At 30.0% G+C, this 21745-nt stretch overlaps 1 protein-coding gene across 2 annotated transcripts in view; it reads left to right on the top strand.

Moving 5' to 3' along the window:
* LOC147063892 (paired box protein Pax-6-like) overlaps positions 1-21745 on the top strand; it is a 106682-nt gene that overhangs the window by 66208 nt on the left and 18729 nt on the right. For both annotated transcript variants that reach the window (XM_085959020.1, XM_085959021.1), the window contains exon 3: positions 3600-3740. In XM_085959020.1, coding sequence (XP_085815146.1) covers positions 3600-3740 — 141 coding nt within the window. The remainder of the gene's footprint in view (positions 1-3599; positions 3741-21745) is intronic.

Below are 21745 nucleotides of genomic sequence, written 5' to 3'. Positions count from 1 at the left end.
ATATTGATATGTTTTTAAAAAGAATACTCTCATATTATTAGTATAATATTAGGACGGTATATTAGATTAAACAATACCTACAAAAATAATGATTTTTCAAACGTGATAAAAAAATCTAATAAAAATAACAATTGTCTGGTCATGGGAAGGTTAAAGGCAGACATTTCCGATAAGTACCTACTACCTTCCCATAAAATAATAGTTGGCCATTTAGTTTTTTCCTCAAGTAAACCATAAACATTAAAGCAGCCCTTTCACAACACTAACTATGCCCTAATCGCAACATTAGTGGGACACCTTTAAAACCTGATTTTTTAATAAAAAAATATTTGTATTTAGAAACCGTCTAATGAACTCTGTTTTGATTCTAAATGACACATTTATATTCAGAACGTAATTTAACATTTCTTCCTGAACGCAATATTTATTAAGGGAAATTATATACCTATATATTTAAATAATTATATAAGAAATAAAGCTATCATTAACCAACGTTTTGTAGAAAAAAATAAATAGAATTTATGGATATTTTATTGTTTATGGTAATTATTATGTCTTACTAATAAGCAATTATGTTTAATTATAAGCATTAAGATAGTAATTTATCTTTCCCTTTGAAACTAAATTGTAAGTTTTGGGCGACAAAAGTTTTTAAATTGAAGACACTATATTATTATAAAGTAATGCTAATAATATGTATCTCATTAAAATGAGATTGTTAGTAAATAATTAAGTATCTAACAATATATTATTAAACTATGTCACTTACCAAGTTTTTTTTAAATTATAATAATGCCATTTAGGTAATCACTGATACGTTTTTCGCGAGTAAATAATAAATATGGGGGTGAACGTTGCTTTTGGCAATATCTTTGCAGGAAAAATTTGACACAATGAGAGACAGACATTTAGTTAGCATAAATAAAAAAAAATGTAATTTTTGTGTTCATGGTTAATTAATAAAAATAAAAGTTCAAATTCACATCAGAAGTTAGATTTAAAGTAACAAAAACATGAATATTTTACGTGAATACAATTTATAACGATTATCTCAAAAATATTGTATGGTTTAGCTTTTTGACGCAACGATAATGTTATTTCACCATAATGGAAGAAACCAACCGACTATCGGTAGGAACACAATTAAATAACATGATACCAGGGAACTCAGAAATAATGGGAGCTGAAATACCTAACGGGTAAGGAGAAGCAGGCAACCGATCTCGAGTAAGGAAGAATACGGGATGAATTTAAACACGTGTCAAGAATACGTCATACGTCGAATACTGTCGAATACAACTGCTTTCTGTTTATGCATTGACGCTCATTTAATATTGGTGTTTTACACTTACTATTGCACGTCTATAATGCGTGGTTCATTTTATAGAGCCTATCGGTATTCTATTTATTATCTGTTCTGTGCATGATACTTCGCAAATACTAGAAAAGACAGGGAAGGATTGCTATGGAGAAATGCGACGGCATTCTATGGTAGTTTTTTGTACATACAAATATTATGTAGGTAGTTTAGGTAGGTACAATACCATTATACAGTAATTATTTAATACATTACACGCAAGCAACACAAACATAAAAATGGTATGGAGGTGGTCCATTTCGAATAAATATACATTATAATTTATTATTGACCTTTAAGGGCGGGAGGTGAGTGTATACAAAATCCTAGTAAATTCCATTGACTTCTGTATAAATAAATGGCTTTTCGTCGTTTCAAAAGTGGATCCCGCACTTTTACGGCTACATTCCTTATAATCAGGCACTCTCCACTTTAAGTATAGCGATGAGCATCTGGCCTGCATCTATCTACGAGTTATTGTTTATATGGTTATCGAATGCGCGTGGCCCAATCTCATAATTACTACGGTTATTAGTGCCAGTTTGTATCGTCTTGTTTTTTAGACATGCCGTATGAAAATATTAAAGCAAACATTAGATGGTTCCATTGGTTTTGCACTGACACAGGCCTTGTGTGTTGTAGAATGCTGAGAGGGACCAACCTGTTGAAAAGGTTGCTCGAAATAATATTCCATTTATTTAACTATTTTGTTTTTTTTATTACTTGATATTCATTAATATACCTATACATGGATATAAAAAAATATCTCATTACCAACGTTATAGGGAATACAAAGATTACATACTGTAATTGACTATTATAATATGTTGTACATCTTATTTTAATGTCATAGATTTAAAACTGTATAGGTACCACCTACAAGAAATTACAGGGATCTGTAAAAAATATTCAAATTTTTTATTGCTGTTATTCTATATGTTGCTATATGAAATAATTTATATCTGAGTTAAAATAAGCATCACAAGATGAAATCAAAAGTTAAAGCCCCCTTTCGACAACTTTAAATAACGCCTTCTGTACCCATGTCATTACAAAGGGGTAGGCTCGCTTTGTTTATATCCGGCGGCGCTATTTCGATGCAACAGTGACGCTTTTTCAGACGCTTCTGTGGCTCAGATAGTGAACTCACTGGGCGGGGAGCTTTTCGATTTATAGCGCCGTTATGATACAGCCTACTCACCACGAAAGCTGTTTTGTTTATTTTCCTAATGAATATTAATATTATCGCGCACACTGTAATTAGTATCGATTCAAAAAGGAATCAATAGATTGTTATTTTATTGTCGGCTTCAAGACGTTAAACTTTTTATTTTTGATTTTCAAGTTTTGTTTTTGTATTTTAAATATTATTGGTTTAATTGTAAATATAATACGACTATGGTCTATATACTAAGTTTCTTTGACATCAAATATACCTACAGGAACTTAAACAAAGTCTACCGTTATACATAATATTATGTAGCAATCATTGTAAGGGTGACACACTTTAATATGTATATTTTGTTGTCAAAACAAAACAACGTAGCGGAAACGATTGTCAGCATTTCCTTAATCCTAATCTAGATCATATGGGCCTCCACAGAGTAGAGGTTTGTATTAACAGATTTTGTTTTTACGAGAAATGGATGTCAGCCACTTGCTCAACTTATTAGGTCCATACCCTGACTCACACACAAATTGAAAAACAATATGTGTACTTGCCAGACCCAGGAATCGAACCTGGGAACCACGGCGTCATAGTCTAACGCTTAAGCCGCGCGGCTACTGTGGGCGTGGGGGTCTATTATGATTTGTTTAATTGCGACAATGTCTCTTGTAATGTATGAACTGCATTTGTATAAATATTGAGGACAATCCATAACTCATCACTCCACTCAAGTCCATCACTCGGGGCACTATTCACATCGAGTCCGTCACTTGGCGCAATACTCATCTCAACTCCAGTCTGTCGGTTATATTAACATCTCATTACATCGATAGTCAGTTCAATAATAATAATAACATCCATACCCACGATTATAATATCACTATGTCATCTTTATCATTGTATTTATTTATTCTTGTAATGGTAAAATATAAACTCTCTCCTCACAACATCCAAGCAACAACAGCTTTTTCTTCACACACCTTATCGATATCATCCACTCCAAACATATAATATTATCATATACCTACTGTCCGAATATCCAGTTTGTTTATAATTATTTTTTCTTAATTTTAGGAACACTCCGTCCACCTGGTCTGATTGGAGGTAGTAAACCAAAGGTAGCAACTCCAGCTGTGGTTTCCAAGATAGAGCAATATAAAAGAGAAAACCCTACAATATTCGCATGGGAAATCCGGGAAAGACTGATATCTGAGGGTAAGTAGTTTTAAAAATTAACTTTACTTTATTAAGTGTTTTATTAGTTTTACATATAGCCACTTCGTCAAACTATTTGTTATGTGTCGAGCCACACTATGTACCACGCAAAAATGTATATTATATAACTTGGTCTCACTAAATAAAAAAGAACTTACTAAGATACGTGTTAATAATATTAAATAACACAAATTTAATAAAAATTGACGCTTGAGTATATCATACAATATACAATTATCAATATCAATTCTGTGAGGTACGAGTAAAAAAAATATCAATATAATATGAAATAGGGACAGCTGATAAAATTTTCAAATGATAACAGAGTACAATATATAGGTACGTACACCTATTCTAATTATTATAATGTATTTTTTTTTTACATATAATTAAAGAACCCCTTTGAGAGCAATGAATTACACTAGATTGTAAAGTGGATTCTTTATTTTGCTTTTAGGTAGAGTAGTTAGATTATCTCTAGAATATTATCATTTTTAATAAATATGAAAATATACTTTATTATCACACGAAAAACTCAAAGACAACATAAATTCAAATGAATCTGCAGTTATATTTTTCACTTTAAATTTCCGTCGAATTATTTATTTTAATTATAAGAATCTATGTAGAGTGATAACTAACATAGAGAGTATAATTGTTAAAATAGTAGTAATAGAAAAAACTATCATAAAAATAAGTGTTTGTCATTAATTTCTTCCTACCAAGTAGGTATTTCCATCAAGAAATATAGGACAGTGTAATACTTTTCTTAATATGTTGATTGAAGTATTTGTTTTGTTACCTAATACGTTAACAGCTATATAACATTAACCAGTGGCGGCTCGTCGACTTTTTAGATAATGGAGTTTAGCCATTATACATTAATAAATATAATACCTATCTACATTTTTATATTATACATTATGTACCAAGCTACTTATAATAATATGATTTTGTTAATGGGGTAATGAGTAATTTTTCAGAATAAATAATATGATTATCTGACTCGTTACTTCATCACATCTATATATCGTGCTTAAAATATTAACGTAATTAATAATACTTATCTAACTATTATTATAGATAACCATTATCAGTTTTGAACAACGACATACAGCGAGCGTTTTTACTCAATAAAGGGTTATTTGATTCGCTCCCCAGTATGCAAATACTAACTTTAATGCATTCACATCCTTTTTAGAATAAGATTTGTACCATGGCGAAGGGATGGGACAAAAAGACCCCGTCATCGAAAAATAGACGCCACAGTTTTTTTAATTTTTACATAGGTGTCGCCGTGAAATAGAGGTTATTTAATTTAATTAACTATTTTAACACCGCGTAATCACCATTATGTTGGCGGCTCTCGTGGTGCAGTGCGTAAGGCGCTGGTCTTCCACCCGAGAGTTCTGCGGTTGATTACCGATGAGGAAAAAATAATTAGGTGTGTATTTTTCTCAAAGCCTGGGTGTTTGTGATTGTTCAAAATTACTGACAACCACCTTGTACGTAAAAACAAAGATATGGTTATTAGTAATTCTAAAATAAAAACACCATTACGTATTACATAATTTATAATGGTTATTTTATTTATTTGCATAATAAATTGCGACTGGTTTAGATGGATAAAATAAATTAAATGGTTCTTTTAATCGTGTAATTAAGTAGGTATTATGACAATGATAAAAATATCGAACATATATTTTTGACATGATAACGGTGTGTAGACGGTCCCTATGAACCCTTAAGGTAGAGCCGTCCCTGACATTATCTATCGATATATTCTGTAAAATTCATGTGTAGGTAATAATTTAAGTAACTACCTATCTAAAATATTACTAAGGATGCTTTCAGTCCATTATATTTTCACAGCTTTTAATCTGGGCTTACGTAACTCGCTGCTTACGGCCAACGAAAGCCAAAAAATATCCAATGAACATTAGACCTAAGCAGATTCGGAAGTTAAGTAGGTCATTGAGCACCTTCGCGTGTAAAAAAGGTAATGAGATTAAGTGCCTCGTATCGACTGAGGCTTGGTATGTTAAGCTGATTTGCCCATATTTTAGCCACACAAGTCATAATTGACTTATCTAACAGAAAAAACAAAAAATGATGACGCCGGAAATATTTAAACCGATTTATATTATACATACATCGGATTTTTATTATATTTAAAAATGTATGTTGTAAAAATCAATGTTTACCGTCTTACATGTGTTTAGTAAAATTGCTTAGTTGAACGAATTTAGGTAGGTACCTACTTTCCTATTGATTTTCTTTGTAATACTCTAATACAAGCAGACTTTTGCATCATTTTGTGTGGTAAATATTTATATTGTAATAATATTAAGTTGTCAATAAAATACTGCACTTATTTCCATTAGTTAATAATGATTGATGTAGACATTCAATAATTACTTACGTAATTAGTAATTATCGTAAAATTAGGTTAGTGGTATTGAAAGTGTGCGCCGTAATGCCGTGGGGCGCCGCAGGGTGTGCGAAAAAATATTAATTCAAGACAATCTGAATTCTGTGCAAGATCACAATTATCGATTCGTATGCGGATTTAGGTGGCTGTTTTTTTCAGCGATAAAAAAAACCTTCTCAACATTAAGACGAATATATATTCACATTTGAATAGCCAATCACTAATCGACACTTTTCAGAAAATAAAAAAAGCTGATGGATATGATTTTGAAACGAAATTATTCTATTGGTAGTTTAGAAAAGTTAAATCTATTTAGTATATCTAATTCTGAAAAAAAAACAATTAGTCACTTTTTCGGGCGTTGTTAATGGCTCGATGACATTGAGCTCCATTACAAGCTACAGGCCAGCGAATTTACAATCTGCTTGTAAACTTTCCCAGTGTCATCATTGAACTACCTGACAAGCAGATTGTAAACAATCTACCGAGAAAAGTTGAAAGCCGGCCTACTTTACACGCTACACGCTGGCGTGTGGGCCAATATGCGTCTGCGCAGTACGCAGGCGACCTCCCGGTAAAAAAACTAACCACTCAATACGTCTTGTCAAAGTAATACCAAAAATGACGGTTTCAACTCGCTCGCTTGTTGGCTTTTGAGCGAGTGGAAAATTTTGTGTTCGCCCGCGTTTAAACTCGCCGACAAGCAGCTTGTAAAGAAGCTCAATGTCATTGACACATAAATGAAAAACGTTAAAAAAACTATCTACTTCCTCTTCTTCTTTCTTTTTAACACAACATCAGGCCGTGATGCCCAATGTAGTGAAACAGTAGTACTTATATTTATTTAATAATATAAGAGAAATAATCACGAACACCCAGGTTTTGAGAAAATCGGTTAAATGTAAATTGTATGTGTTACATTTTCACCGTGGCACAGTTCGCCGTGAGCTTTCTTATCCGAGCACCGATATGAAAAAATAAGCGTTGTTGGTGGAGCGTTTTCATAGCTAATTTTGGCAAAATTCATGAATTCACAAAGGAAACCTAACCTAACAAATAATCCAGTATATCGGCTATTTCCAAAATTTGTTTGACGCTGGCTTCCTGTAAACCGACAAGAACCGTACGAACAAGAACAAGTTGGACGGTTTTTAATATACAACTATATATTTCTGATACAACATTTCATGGTAAAGTGTGATACGGTGAACTGCATAGGTACGTACAATTTTCAAAAAATACTAATATATTGTGACCTTACCGAGAATCAAATTCAGGGCCTTCGAATTAAAGGCCAGAACCTAAGGCACATGATTAGAAGGGTTACTGAAATAGGTAGGGAATTATTTTCGTACAGTAAAAATACAATTTTTGTGGAACTTTGAAAATATTCCATGCGGTAAATACAGATTTCAAAAGTCTCACAAAGAAATATACGTGTACCCATTCTTTGATTTTGTTCTTCTGTGGAGTCTAGTTTATAATATTATTATACCTACGTATTATCGTAAATGCGTGTGGCTAAATTGTCGATTGGAATCTACCGCAAAGGTGAGAAGGTGCATTTAATTGGCCTACGAGTACGCTGCACTTTTGTGTTTCGAGCCGGCTTCATTATCGCAACAACCGGCTCGAAGAAAAATTAATTCCCTACTTACTGCCTCTCAAAGTCATGCGCTTTATAACAAAGGCGTCAAAGCACGACTCTGCAACTATTATTTTACGTCACACCACATTGTTAGACTATTGATAATGAATAATTACGCCGGTATGAGTGTAATATTATTTTTAATGGACGCAGTAAACCAGATCTTATGCACAGCTAGAACATGATCCGTAATTATTGTAATTAATAATATATTATGCCGTGTTTCCGCAAACTGATTATGGACCTTGCATCTTATAAGTATCTACGATCATAATTGGAGGATTGAAAATACAAGTAGACTAAGTCCACTTTTGTATGAAATTGAGTTAATTATTATTCCAAAAGGTGCGTATTAAGGTGATGCCTTTACTGAGCCTTTTTTAAAGAGGCACCTAGCGGAAAAATATGATGCTTGCAATTTGAGACATTTTTTTTGATAATTTACAATTTCAACTGTATTAATGAAAACATTAAAAAAATATATTTTTTATTTTAAGTCAAAGATAAACCTACAATTTACGAAAAATGTTAAATATAAAATGTGAATTTGGTGCAGGGTCTCACGCTATTATTACATATTATTTTATAGTCATATTTATTATTAAATTTAGTTTATTAAATTTTCTATTTTGTGACGTTAAGATTTTTGACTAATTCATCGTTTTATTATTTTTTATTTTCATTTTAAAAAAACATCGATTTTTATAAAAATATAAATGTGTATAATCCTTTAAATCGAGCTTCAATATTGGGACCATACCTAAATAAGTTTATAATTATATATTATATTATATATTATTATTATTATTATATTATATTTATTTATAAATTATTATTAGAATACACTTAGACCACGTAAATTTTTTAATATTTATTGAGAATAGAAGTAGACCATTAGCATTTTTGGTTTTTTTTTAAACTATAATTTATACTTAGCTACTTTTTAAATACCTACTTCTTCTATTGGGTACATCGTTATGTAATATTTTTTCCGATATATTTGAATAAAGTAGTATGATACTGACCCGCAAACACATTTGTCTTTTATTTTATACTTTTAAGTTATTAATTTCTCTTGAAATATTTTTTTTCAATAAGTAGATCTTAAAATAAAAAGATTTTTTTAAATTTTTGAAAACATTTTTGTTTAAGCGTCATTATCTTGAAAATCATGATATATTTTGAAAAACACAACACTACATTGATTAGTGCTTATTTTATTACACTTAGTTAGTTAGAAACTTTTTAAGGAAATGTATAAATAATTAATGGTAGACAAGAAACGTTCAAAGCTTAATATCTCAGAAGTAGGTTTATGTCAGTTGGTCTACTTGTATTTTCAACCTTCCAATTAATAGTGACCCCAGCGTCTGATTACCTGGGCATCTTGGACCAAGCCATTCAACCACTGCAATTTGGGTCTCTCAACACCCTCCGCACAGACGGCTTCGCATAAAAAAAAATGTTGTTCACGACAGGGGCACGCCAAGCGGTTACATGTAAATTGTACGTTAAACATTTCACCGTGGCACAGTTCACCGTGAGCTTCCTTATAGGAAAGAGATGACAGTATACTATACGGTCTTCAATTTTATTAGATTCAATATGAACATTTATTCAATTTTCATAGTTGATTTTGGCAAAATTCTTAATTTCAAGAATGAAAATCTAACCTAACCTAACAATTTTATTTAGACATGAATTTCATGTCAGTAGGTACTATACGACGCGAAGAGGTTGGATGGTCTTTAGTATACGGCCATATATTTCTGATACAACATTTCACGGTGAAATATGATACGGCGAACTTTTCCGGACACGTGGTTTCACATACTGGCTGTGAGTTAAGTCAAATATAATATAATATTATAGGAAGGAAATAGTAATTTATGTCAATTTACTATACCTTACATTTCAGAACTAATTCGGTACAATTATGGTTTTATCTCTATTAATAAATCTGTTCTTTAAGTGAATTTTGGTTTATTAATCGATTTCGTCTTGAATCTTTAATTTAAATAATCACTAAGTGTTTATTACTTTTCCGGATATTTGTGAATGAATCTGCAATTTTCATTCAAGATTTAATATACACAGTGCCTACACGGTTAGCATTTTAACGGTACATTACTTCTGTGTGTTTTCCGAGGAGTAGTAAATTTGTATTCACCAAACACGTTCTTAAGTCATATGTTAGCCATTATAACTGGCAGATTTATCTAGCCAGATGAACGATGCATGATTTATCCATAAAGGCTATAGCCGATTTTACTGCACTATAGAAAATTTCATAGGCGTATCAATAATATTGTTTAATGGCCCATGCAAATTATCTTTTAATACCCACAAGTAATTGATTAAACTATTTTAATTATTTTTAACAAAATAAACTGGAGCGTTGCCCATCAGGTGGCCATTAGATATAATTAGCATGTTATTTAATACTTTGGACGCTGAAGACGCACATGCGCGTAATGACCAGGCGGCCGATCAATGTAATTAACGTGCATTTTAAAGGTGCTAATTAAAATCTCATTATATAGTCGCAGCGAATGAGTTAAATTTGGTAATTAAATAATAATTAAAAGGTCCGCAGTGAATAGGATAATTATATTGTTGGCAAGTTCAAGTAGATGCTATTGCTAAAAATATTTGGCGAAAGCCGGGCGTCGATTAGTAATTAAGGTAATTAATATGCCTTGCTTTAATACACAAAAACCGATAGTCAATAATAACGCAATTTGATAAGCATTTCATCTATGACTTACTAGTTTAAATAATTGTCAGAATTAGATAGGAGGCTCGTAGCATAATTATTAGTTAATGCACAGTTGGCGTGATACTAATGATTATACGAGTTCAAATCCCACCGAGCATTGTATTTTTTTTCAAATATGATTTTTTCTAGTGGGTTTATATCTGAGGTGTTTTCAAGACATGTATATTTTAAATATGTATTAAAATGTTTTTTTTGTTTTAAAAATATACACATTATTTGATATATATGCACTGAGTTATTAAGTTGAATGAAGAGATGGTTGGACGAGTTATATGATCAACTGTAGTTTTGAAAGAATAATAATAATATGCTATTATACATGTACGTGGCAGCAAAGAACTAGGGACCGATAAGAGTGAAGAGAGCTATGCTAAGTCTTCATCCAGTAATGGATTGTTCACGGCTGAGTTTGATGATGATACCTGTATATTTACAATTAGATCTATAGTGTCACAATATGTAGTTGTCAGATCTAAATACGTTTTGGTCACATGAAAAAAAATGAATTGACAACGCGAAAAATATTTTTATGACACAGCGCCATATTTAAATATTTAAAAAAAAACATTAATTAATATATAATATCTCAAAAACAAATATTTAATTAGGTACCAACCTTTTTTGTCATAAAATAATTTTAAATGGTAAGTATATTTTTTTGGTCTAAATGAAATTTGGTATATTTCAAAATATATTGAAGTATAATTTACGTGGAATAACCCATATTATCTAAAGCTGTCATTATTATCTTATAATATTACAAATACGATAAATCTACCGTTAAATGGGCATAACTGCAAACATCCGCAACACATCATTTATTATATGATATTTTTGTGGGAATGAAATTTTGTTTAAAAACTTGCAGTTATCTACAACAGTGGACAAGGTTTTATTATAAAATACTTATAGGTTTTATGCATAGGATTAATTTATAATCATTTAAATTGTGTATCGTAACTCTTCTAATCGATCAAATCTCTAAAAAAATATATGTATGATGCTTTGCTGAGAGTCATCTTAATCACATAATAATACAATGACTAATATACATATTAACTACTTATGTAATAAAATACATACGTAGGTAGTCTTATATAAAATGCAATTCGTGAAACAAATACTAAAAATCAGGGTTTGATTTGAATTTAATGATGCTGTAAAAATATTTGTTGATAATAACATTTTTTTATTCTTGAGAAACGCATAGCTTGTTATAAAAATACTATAGGTAATATTATATTATGTACCTAACTATTTTTTTAGTTTCCTACTAGAATAATGATATTGTGCATTTAATTAGTATTATAATAATACGATAGTTTAAAAACTCACCTATTATCTAGTTTACTTGAGATTTGATGAAAACCCCCATTTTTGTGGAGGTGCTGCCTTTTGTGATTCATTAGAAAAATTTGGTATTCATTCGATGGCTGCGGTGGCCTCTATATTATGATACTCACTCTTCTAGCAGCTTCCCTCCCTATATTTATAACTTTGCCTCGCACCGCTTTCTGTTGCGCGACATGTCGCTCGGGGCGGTGTCATACAAACCGAATCCATCATGTATATCCCTGAGTATGCGAAACACAACGGGTACAGTAGGTCGAATAGAAAGATAGTTCTTTATAATTGATTTAAATTTATTCGTTAAAACTTAAGTCGTGTGAAAATAATGTATTGAATCCTGCATCCGATTCAATTTCATTGAATGCATTTAATATGAAGTTTAAATAGTACACATTTTTAATAGTGATGATTATTAGCAATTTTTTTGCTCAATAGAGTCATTACTCTATATCAATATCATCAAACACTTATTGAATGTGTCATCTCCGAGCCCATATTATGTGTTTCAGGAATGTTTGTTCTGTTACTACACCACCAAGAAAAGAATAGGTTAAATATATTTTTTTGTCAACTATTTCTGGTAAAAGTCTATAGGTACCTACATCTATTTACGTATAGACGGTGAAAATATTATATTGCAGAATGTATAACACATAAGAATAAAATATGTATACATAATATTGTGATTAAAAGATAATAAAGTAGGAACATAAAGCATAATATACCTATATATTATACAAATTGTTTTTATCTGGTATTGAAAGTAAAACTATATCGAATATATGGGATAGTTTTACCATTGTTACTATATTATAAAATACCATTTATTTCACAATGAATTAAGTAGGAATATAAAATTATCCAATATTACCGCAATTATTGACTATTGTAAGTACGTTTTCAATTTAAATAAATTTAAATTCAAATTTATTTAAGTACACTTTTTATAAAGATTTATTAAGAACCCGAATATCCATGGAGGTCAACCAAAGGTCAAAAATCCGATTTTTATGGATAACTATTATCAATCTGTTTCTATGTTTTTGTACCTTTTTATAATTTAATTTATTATAATACTTTATTTTATATATTATTTTATACAGGAGCTTACAATATAGTATACAAAGCTGCATAAAGCTTAAAGTTTATCGATAATCATACTTAAAAATTATAAACATAACATTTCAATCTTTCTCGCGCCTCAAGTGTCATTAAAATCAACTTTAATTTATGAGTATGTTACGCTAAATGGTTAATTCATCATTTTTACTTAATTTGATGTTTTGCAAACGTTCAGTAAGATTAATGATTTTTTAAATGAATTATATCCTCACTTTGAAAAGGTTCAATCATCTTTGACGCTTTATTATAATATTTTTGCATAATTTCTTTAATGTCTTGAAAGAATGAAAAATATATAATTATGATAACCATTCATTTTTGAAACATCTATTTACATTTTACGCAATAAAGTGATTCAATTTTAAGTAAATTTAAAATACACCGGTATATCTGTATTGATATTTTTCTCATACAAATAAAAATTATATTTAACGATATTTGATATTTTTTATATTACTAAATATTTCACTGAAAATTAATAGTTTGCACTATTTTGGGGCTTATAATGAATTAATTTAAAGAAGGTTAACTATGCAGTGCCCGAAATGGACCAAAACGCACCGGAACGCCGTTCCGGGTCGTAAAATCAGCAACGTTGTCGTTCTTTCTCGTGAAAAAAATAGTTTTACCATTTGAGCTAGAATGGCCATAAAACAAACAATCTAACACACTTATTTTTATAAAACACAACTAAAATTAGATACCTACGTGAATATTTTCAGAAAATTAACGAGCGCTCCGGTTCGATATATTTTCCATTTCGAGTGCTGACAATGATATATTATTAACTTGTAGGTATTTTCATTTATTGCATTAATTTTGTTAGATATTATGTAAACAGTTATATATCTACAACAAAATTGTCATTTTTATGAATAGCTCGGGATTATTGTCAGCTGAATGAGTTAAGAGCTAATTAATTTTTCTTTCAATCAATTCGTTAATGTTGACCATAAAGGCATAAAGTAAATAACATAGTTCAATGGAACAAATATAATTTAATGAAAACTAACTCAATTATGGGTGGTGATGTATTTTCTGTGTACTGGTAAAGAATTGTTAAGGACAATAATAAATATAAATATATTTTAGTTACCTACATACCAATTAGAAAAGGTGTTAGATAAAAAAATAACCAAATGGGCATCAAACTGACATCTTTCTTAGTAGGAAGTTTACTTCTGAGGTTTTTCAACAGTTTGTATGTATATTCATTAATAAATTTAATATTCATACATTCTTAAATCTTTAGTAGGTATATTTTTAGTATTAAATTAAAAAATAGTAATAAATATCGTCGTTTCCGTTCCAATTGTATATCTGCAAAATATGCGTTTTTGACATTTTTGTATAATTAAAACTGCAAAAATCACCTTTACACACATGTAAAATAACACAATTTATAAAAATTGCATTTTCGTTGAAATTATGAAAACTTTATTTGAAATTGATTCAAGTGCCATACATTTTTTAAACTGTTTTCATGTTCCCCTGAAACCTTGAGATTTTGCAATGGAAACGACGATATAATATGGGCTTTTATTTAAATAATAAAGATTTTGCGGAAAACAATATGTATATTGGAGCTTTTTCGAACTAAAACTTCGTATTCAATAGGTTACCTACATAAAAAAAAACTATGGATTGATGCGATGCCGGCAAGATATGTCGCTTGTGGCGTTTGCGAAAGATAATTTATATTTATGATACCTAAGAAGCTAATCTTTGAACCATTTATTAGAGATAATTTTATTACGATTTAATACACAGGTTGCGTTTCCGATACCGTGATTAATATGGGAACAAGCTTATTTTCACTATCGACGTTTCATGTCGGAGCTTTTATGACACCAAATCAATATGGCAGTCACGTAAAAGCTATATCGCGTTATTAGGTTGTTCATGTATGGAAAGTGAGACATGGCTTTATTTTAAATTGTGTGTGAACTGCATGGCGTTCTTTACATGACGATCATATTAAAAGCTTTTCCAATCATGCCTCATTATAAAAAATCAATATATTAAATTCATCGAAACTACAATTACAATGATATGCTAGCAATGTATACAAGTACCAATAAACCCTGCATAACTTTAAAGAGATTTTTCATTTGATTTCAGAGAAGATTTGAGATTTTCAGTAGTAATGGTTGTGTATGATGATGAATATTTGAATTTCCTTAAAATATTCACATCATTCGATACCATTTCCCAGTTAGCTTGCAAATATTTTCATGCATTTTCTACTGTTTTCATTCATAAATTTATTTTTATATTTCTTGTAATATTTACGCGTATAAATAAATAAATGAATTTAAATAGAAACTAATTAATTAATATAATATCAGCTTTGCGTCGAAAGGGGTAGATAAATAGTCACGCTAATGATCTCGTGCATTAAGTAGGTAAGTTTACTTTTTTCAAAGCAATTTATTTAGGGTGTCGCATATTATATTAATTAATATCCGCACAATTAAAGATTCAATTTGAACTTTAAAAAACTAGTACCAACCTATGTATTAATCAATTATATTGTAGGTTTTAAGAACCTGTTAATAATATTATTATTTTTAAAATTAAGCTATAGAAATTCAACTCATTTCTGATTTTTTAAACATTTAAATCTTTAAAAATAAACTAGTAAAATATGACAATCTAAAGTATAAACATAGGTACAATGAGGTACAATAAGAGATAATAATATAATAATGAGGAATCTACCATGTAATAAGTTAAAGAATAACACTAGAATGCAATCATTATAGAAATTCAATCAATTTGTGTTTGGAGCAGTGCTCGAAATGGAAAATTTCACGAACAGGAACGCTGTATAATTTTCCGAAACTAAGTACTTATGCTAATCCTTTCTTTACGTACGTACGTACTTTTGATATAAAAATGCAACAATAAACTTTAAACTTCTTACGTGGATCTATATTGGGCAGGTTGGTAAGGATTGTCAGCGCCGCAGGCGAAATAATCTTGTTTTAACAAAGTATACCGTCAAAAATTGTATTATTCTTTATTTTTACTTTATCTACCACTATAACCAGTGCATGATACCTCTACCACCACTCGTCACTGATTATAACTTACTGTCTCATTTGGGATAGATAAGTTTGTAATTAATTAGTCATAACAAACAACGTATCCACATAAGTACCTTATAGATTCAAATTAAAAAAATATTTACGTACTTATAGAAAATTTTACAAATTCCATTTAAATACGAGCACAGAATATCAAACATCAAGAAATAGTATTAAAATAGTGTTTAAAAAATAAAGAAATAGTATTAGAAAAAACAGTAAGTGCCTACCTATACCAAGAATTTATAAAATAGCGTTCACATAAACTCGTTCTCACGCAGGTGGAATATACGATTATCCGAAGCGATTTGGTTGAACATAGTTATTTCCTGCCCAATTATCATTAGAAATTATTGCACCTTGGCAGAACAAACAACTTAGATTATCAAGAAAGTTATAAAATAATATATAATAAAATCAATACTAAGTACCAATAATGGCAGAGTTCTCATTTGTACTGGGTAGATATAATTTGGAAAAAGTACGTAGCCTAAATACCTAGCTCTCTTTTTAACTTTCAGAATACAGTATGTAAGCATACGTCTTGAGAAATCAATCGGATAAAACCATGGATAGTATCCACTATCCACACAGCTTTAAAGGATTCTCAAAGATTTATTTTGAACCTTCTCCACTATAAGGGGCATAAGGCCGTACCTACATCTAATAAAAGTTTCAAGTCATCCAAACAACGTAAACATAGCATTATTTGTAATTAAATTACCAATGGTGTGTCATTTTCATTTATATAAGATAAAACATGACGGAAGGTGAAACTCAGGTTGCGTAGCGCGATTCTTATAGAATAATATAAAATTGTCATTAATTAGTACCTACTATATTCAACATTATAAGGACTTATATTGTATTGTATGCATGTTATGTTACAATGGTGATGCTTTGGTTACCATTATTGTAATATACATCTACCACCGTATTTATTTAATAATCTATGACTAACACCACCTAAGATAATTAGATGTCCGCACTGGACACATAGGTACCTAATTTGTTAGTACCTACTTATTCTAAACGATTTAATCTATGTTGTTTGTCCTTCCCTACTCACATTATTATTGCCATGGAAATGATAATAGGTACCTACATACAATACAGATATTATGATAGTCGTACATTTTTATTAAAGGATATTCCTATATTTTTTTTAAACAAATTTACAAACAAAAATTAAGTAAAAGTTCTCTCCACCCTACCTATGTATTATTTCTATTATTTTTAAAGTCACAAACTACAATGCATTTAATAATAATTGTAATACAATAGGAACGTCCCAAATAAATAAACTCTGCAGAAGGCTATTCAATATTTTCTGCCCAAACCATCAATGGCCCAAACACATTTTTGTAGAAAAAATCATTCATTATTCATTGTGAAAATTGGGGTTTACGACTTATCATAAATATTTTTTTAACACAAGTCAAGTTGTTGAGATGATAATAATTATTGAATCACAGAACAGATGTTGCCACTGTATTGTCCACCGGAAAGAATTCCTAATGTTTTAGCAGATTTACACGAAGTACCTACTACGTAATTAAGCCTTCATTATTTTTATAAATATCCACAAAATTATCAAATTGTGCGTGTGGCCAGAATTATCTTAAATCAGTTTGGATACCAGCGACAATAGTATATAGGTATATATGTAATAATATAATTATGTAAAAATGGCGAATTTGTATCCCACAGGAAAGTACTTACTTATTAAAAACGATAATTGTAAGGGTGATTATCCACTTAGTGTTACGAAGAAAAAGCGAATTTAACATAATAGACTTTTTAAAATATTATATTATAAAGCCTATTATAAGAAAAGTATTCATCCACAGGTAATTAATAAATAAATGTCAAAGGTTAAAAATTCTCCTCCTGTAATAGTATTTTGGTTAATTCGCCATTTTTACAATACACCGACGATATAAAGGTATTCGTATCGCCTGCTGAGAATTTTAACTAACTTTTAAGAGAACAAATTGTTATTAAAAAATATGTTCAACACAAAGTTAAAATTAAAACACAAAACTTACCAGAAGCAACAAAATTCACTTACAAAAAAGTATACTCATCATGACCTATGGCAAATAAATGAATGAATGTAGTAGTTATATCACAAGATTTATTGTACTATAGTCGCAATTCAACAATAATGTAAATTACAAAACAAATGTAAACATCGTAAAAAGAGGGGTTTACGACACGTCATAAGCTTTTTTTAACAAAAGTTAATTGTTGAGATGAATACCATCTGTTGCCACTTCAATGGTTATTGGAGTGAATTCCTAATGTAATGTAATGTGGTTTTAGCAGATTTACACGAATTACCTACTACTTTATTATACCTTCATTATTTTTATAAATAACCACTCAATATCATTTTTTAAATGATCAAATTGTGTAGGTATGTGGCTAGCGTTACGTTACCTGCGACAAAATATTTTTCAATAGTTTCGGTTAACACGTTTCGCCTGATGACATTTTTGACCAACTTTTAGAACAATTTTTTATTAAAAAATCAAGTTAAACACACAGTTAAAATTAAAACACAAAACTTACTAAAATGTAGCAAAAAACACCAAACTAATAATATAAACAATTTTGTTTAGAAACGTATTTATATCTTAAATAATACAAAATATTTTAAAAGGCAACTAATAGGAATATTATAGCGGATTGCACGAGTCAAATTATCAAACTTTTTTGTACTAATTTAACCATCGAAAACACAATTCATTCACCCGAAAATAAATGGCGAAGTAATAATTTTTGTCACTCCGAATAAAATAATATAATAAATTAGTAGGTAAGTAAATTAACAATGCGTAAGTCAAAGGCAAGATTGTATTGAGATTTGAAATGTTTCATCCTTTAGAAATTATTAAACAATGTATACCTACTTTATTTTTTAAGAGTTTTCAAATAGTGTCAGCAAGGCACATTTTTTTGGGTAATAAAGTAATTTACGCTTGCAGCTGGTTGTTTCTTGTTATTTAGACAATGCATTTAGGCATGGACATATCGACACAAAATAAGAAGGTTGAAAGAAATTTAGGGATGTCATAATTTTTATTTTTAACCCTTGCACGCCCGGCATAACATAACTTCGTTAATTTTTAATTTTGAGAAAAACTTTAAAAGATACATTCATATATAATTATCTCAATCTAACGAACCGCAACGCAATTTTAAATGAATCCACGAGCCGGAACGGTATATTTTGGAATTCCACGAACCACAACGGCGCTCCGGTGCGTTCCTGTCCATTCCGAGCGCTGGTTTGGAGTCACAGTATGGACCTATTAAGTTGATTATGATATATTATATTCTTCTTCTTTTGAGTAGAAGATGGTATTAAGGGATTTTTTACGAGAAATGAATGTTATCCACTTGGTCAGCTTAATAGGTCCTGTGACTCCAAACACAAATTGAAAAACAATATGTGTATTTGCCAGACCCAGAACTCGAACCTGGGACCCACGACATTATACGCTGATGCGTTAGCCGCATGGTCATCTTAGGCATATGTATATACGATATACATAATTATATAATATATATATTATTAAGTAGGTATATTAAATAATGAATAAAGAGAATAAAATAAAAACATATTATCTACTAAGTAGGTACATTAAAAATATCAACATTTCTAGAGAGTGCATTGAACATTCTTATAGCCTTTGCTAATCATGCCTAATTAAACTTAACATTTATATATTATGATATGTATCGTATACCGATTTTTCAATTTTTAACACTCTTTGTTACTTTTATTAGATTCAGGATGCAGATTAGTATTAAAAAACAGTATTTCTCACATTTTGTAGGCACTAAATATAAAAATACCTAAACATATATATATGAATGCATTAAGTGAGTGTGTGAACTAAATATTCTATTCTCACCGTATTTGTAGACCAACCATTATACCGGATGTGGCTTCTTTCACTCATTGCCCACTGATACGAATCACTGGTTTGATGGCTTCCAAATTTACTTCGACCAATACGATAACTGGTGAGATTGCTCCTCCTTCTATATTATATAATATGTTTACATAATGCAATTGTATTCTTTTAACACAATATTTTCAAAAGACTAAATTTATAATCATTGAAAGATGATGTTTGTTTATAAATGTAACAATAGTTTCCGCAATAATGTCAAATGTGATTTACTTTAGTTCAAATTATCCTAGTATGTACCTATGTTGCTTTATGTGTAATGCGTTGGTGATCAGATACAGCTATGCCAGGAAAATGATAATACATACCTTCCTACCTTAAATAATTGATCATTGATCTTAAATCGAAAATGGCGGCAAGAGAAGAAGTAGGTAGAATTAAAAATGATTATTATACAAAATTAACACTATTTGACAGAATTTGACATTTTTTGATAATATTCAAAAACACTTTAAAATTTCCAACACCAGCTGATGCTTGATACTTGCTTCTTTACTTCGTAATAATATTCTCACGTTCATTCATTATGCACTGTGTCAGTATGCATTTGCCATTTTGGTAAGTCCGCATTGTGGTTGAGAATGCCGAAAGGTGAAACCCGGTTCGAAAAAAATACTCAATTGAAATAGTACTAAACATAAATCAATTTAAATTGTTAAAAATATACAATCGACCAATCGATTGACAATACCAAATCAGTCAATCGATAAGTAACAGTAGGTATCTCACTTAGTCGGTATTATTTTTTACAAATTTTCATCGCTATAAATGATGTTACATAACTTACAATGTTGAGGCGTTGAGCATATGGGTCCACCACAGAATGATCAGTAGTTCTTATTAAGATTTGTTGTGAACCATTTACTTAATCTGTAAGTTGTGTGTATAGTTTATCAGTTTATCACAAAATAAGGGTTAGTTGGGGTAATATGATACAAATCGCGAGATTCAGGCCTAAATTTATCGGCTATAAGTAGGTAGTAAATTCACTCATAACAATTTTAATAATAGGTATATATCTATTGTATATATGTGAATATAGATAAAAAAATAGGCTTAAAACTAATAATACTCTCTTAACGACTGTTAGACGACTAGAAAACTAATACACATACTTCTCATAGGTACTGGAATAAATTTATCAAAAATACTGTTCGTTATTTTACTATTATATTTATTAGACTGGATTGTTTTTTAAATTTTATACTTATACATATTGCTTTAAATTTATCATACCTACTTGTATTAGTTTCGTGATCAATTAATACAAAAAATAAAAAACCTACTGGAATTCGCTTTGAATTCACTTGTTAGATATTTTTTGTTGTTGAATAAAAATCAAACAATACCAACGAAATTGTATACACTCATCGCAAAACGACTGAATAAATATAATAGAAAATACCTGTTTTTCGATCTCGTTAAAGGTTTAACCTTTTTTTTACATCCCTTAGTATTGCGTAACGTAACGGATAGCCAACAAAAGAAAAGATTTCGGTTCGTTTATCAAGACAATAATATGTTCAAAATGTCAACAGTATGTTGTAAGTTGTTATAAATACTGTGTAGAAACGATAAATATAATAGACGTAGCGATAGGTAT

The sequence above is a fragment of the Rhyacophila brunnea genome, unplaced genomic scaffold, assembly GCF_057557595.1.
Source record: "Rhyacophila brunnea isolate RB1 unplaced genomic scaffold, BYU_Rbru_1.0 scaffold_8, whole genome shotgun sequence".
Taxonomy (NCBI): domain Eukaryota; kingdom Metazoa; phylum Arthropoda; class Insecta; order Trichoptera; family Rhyacophilidae; genus Rhyacophila; species Rhyacophila brunnea.
Note: the sequence above shows the minus strand (reverse complement) of the source record. Positions and strands in the feature narration are given on the sequence as shown.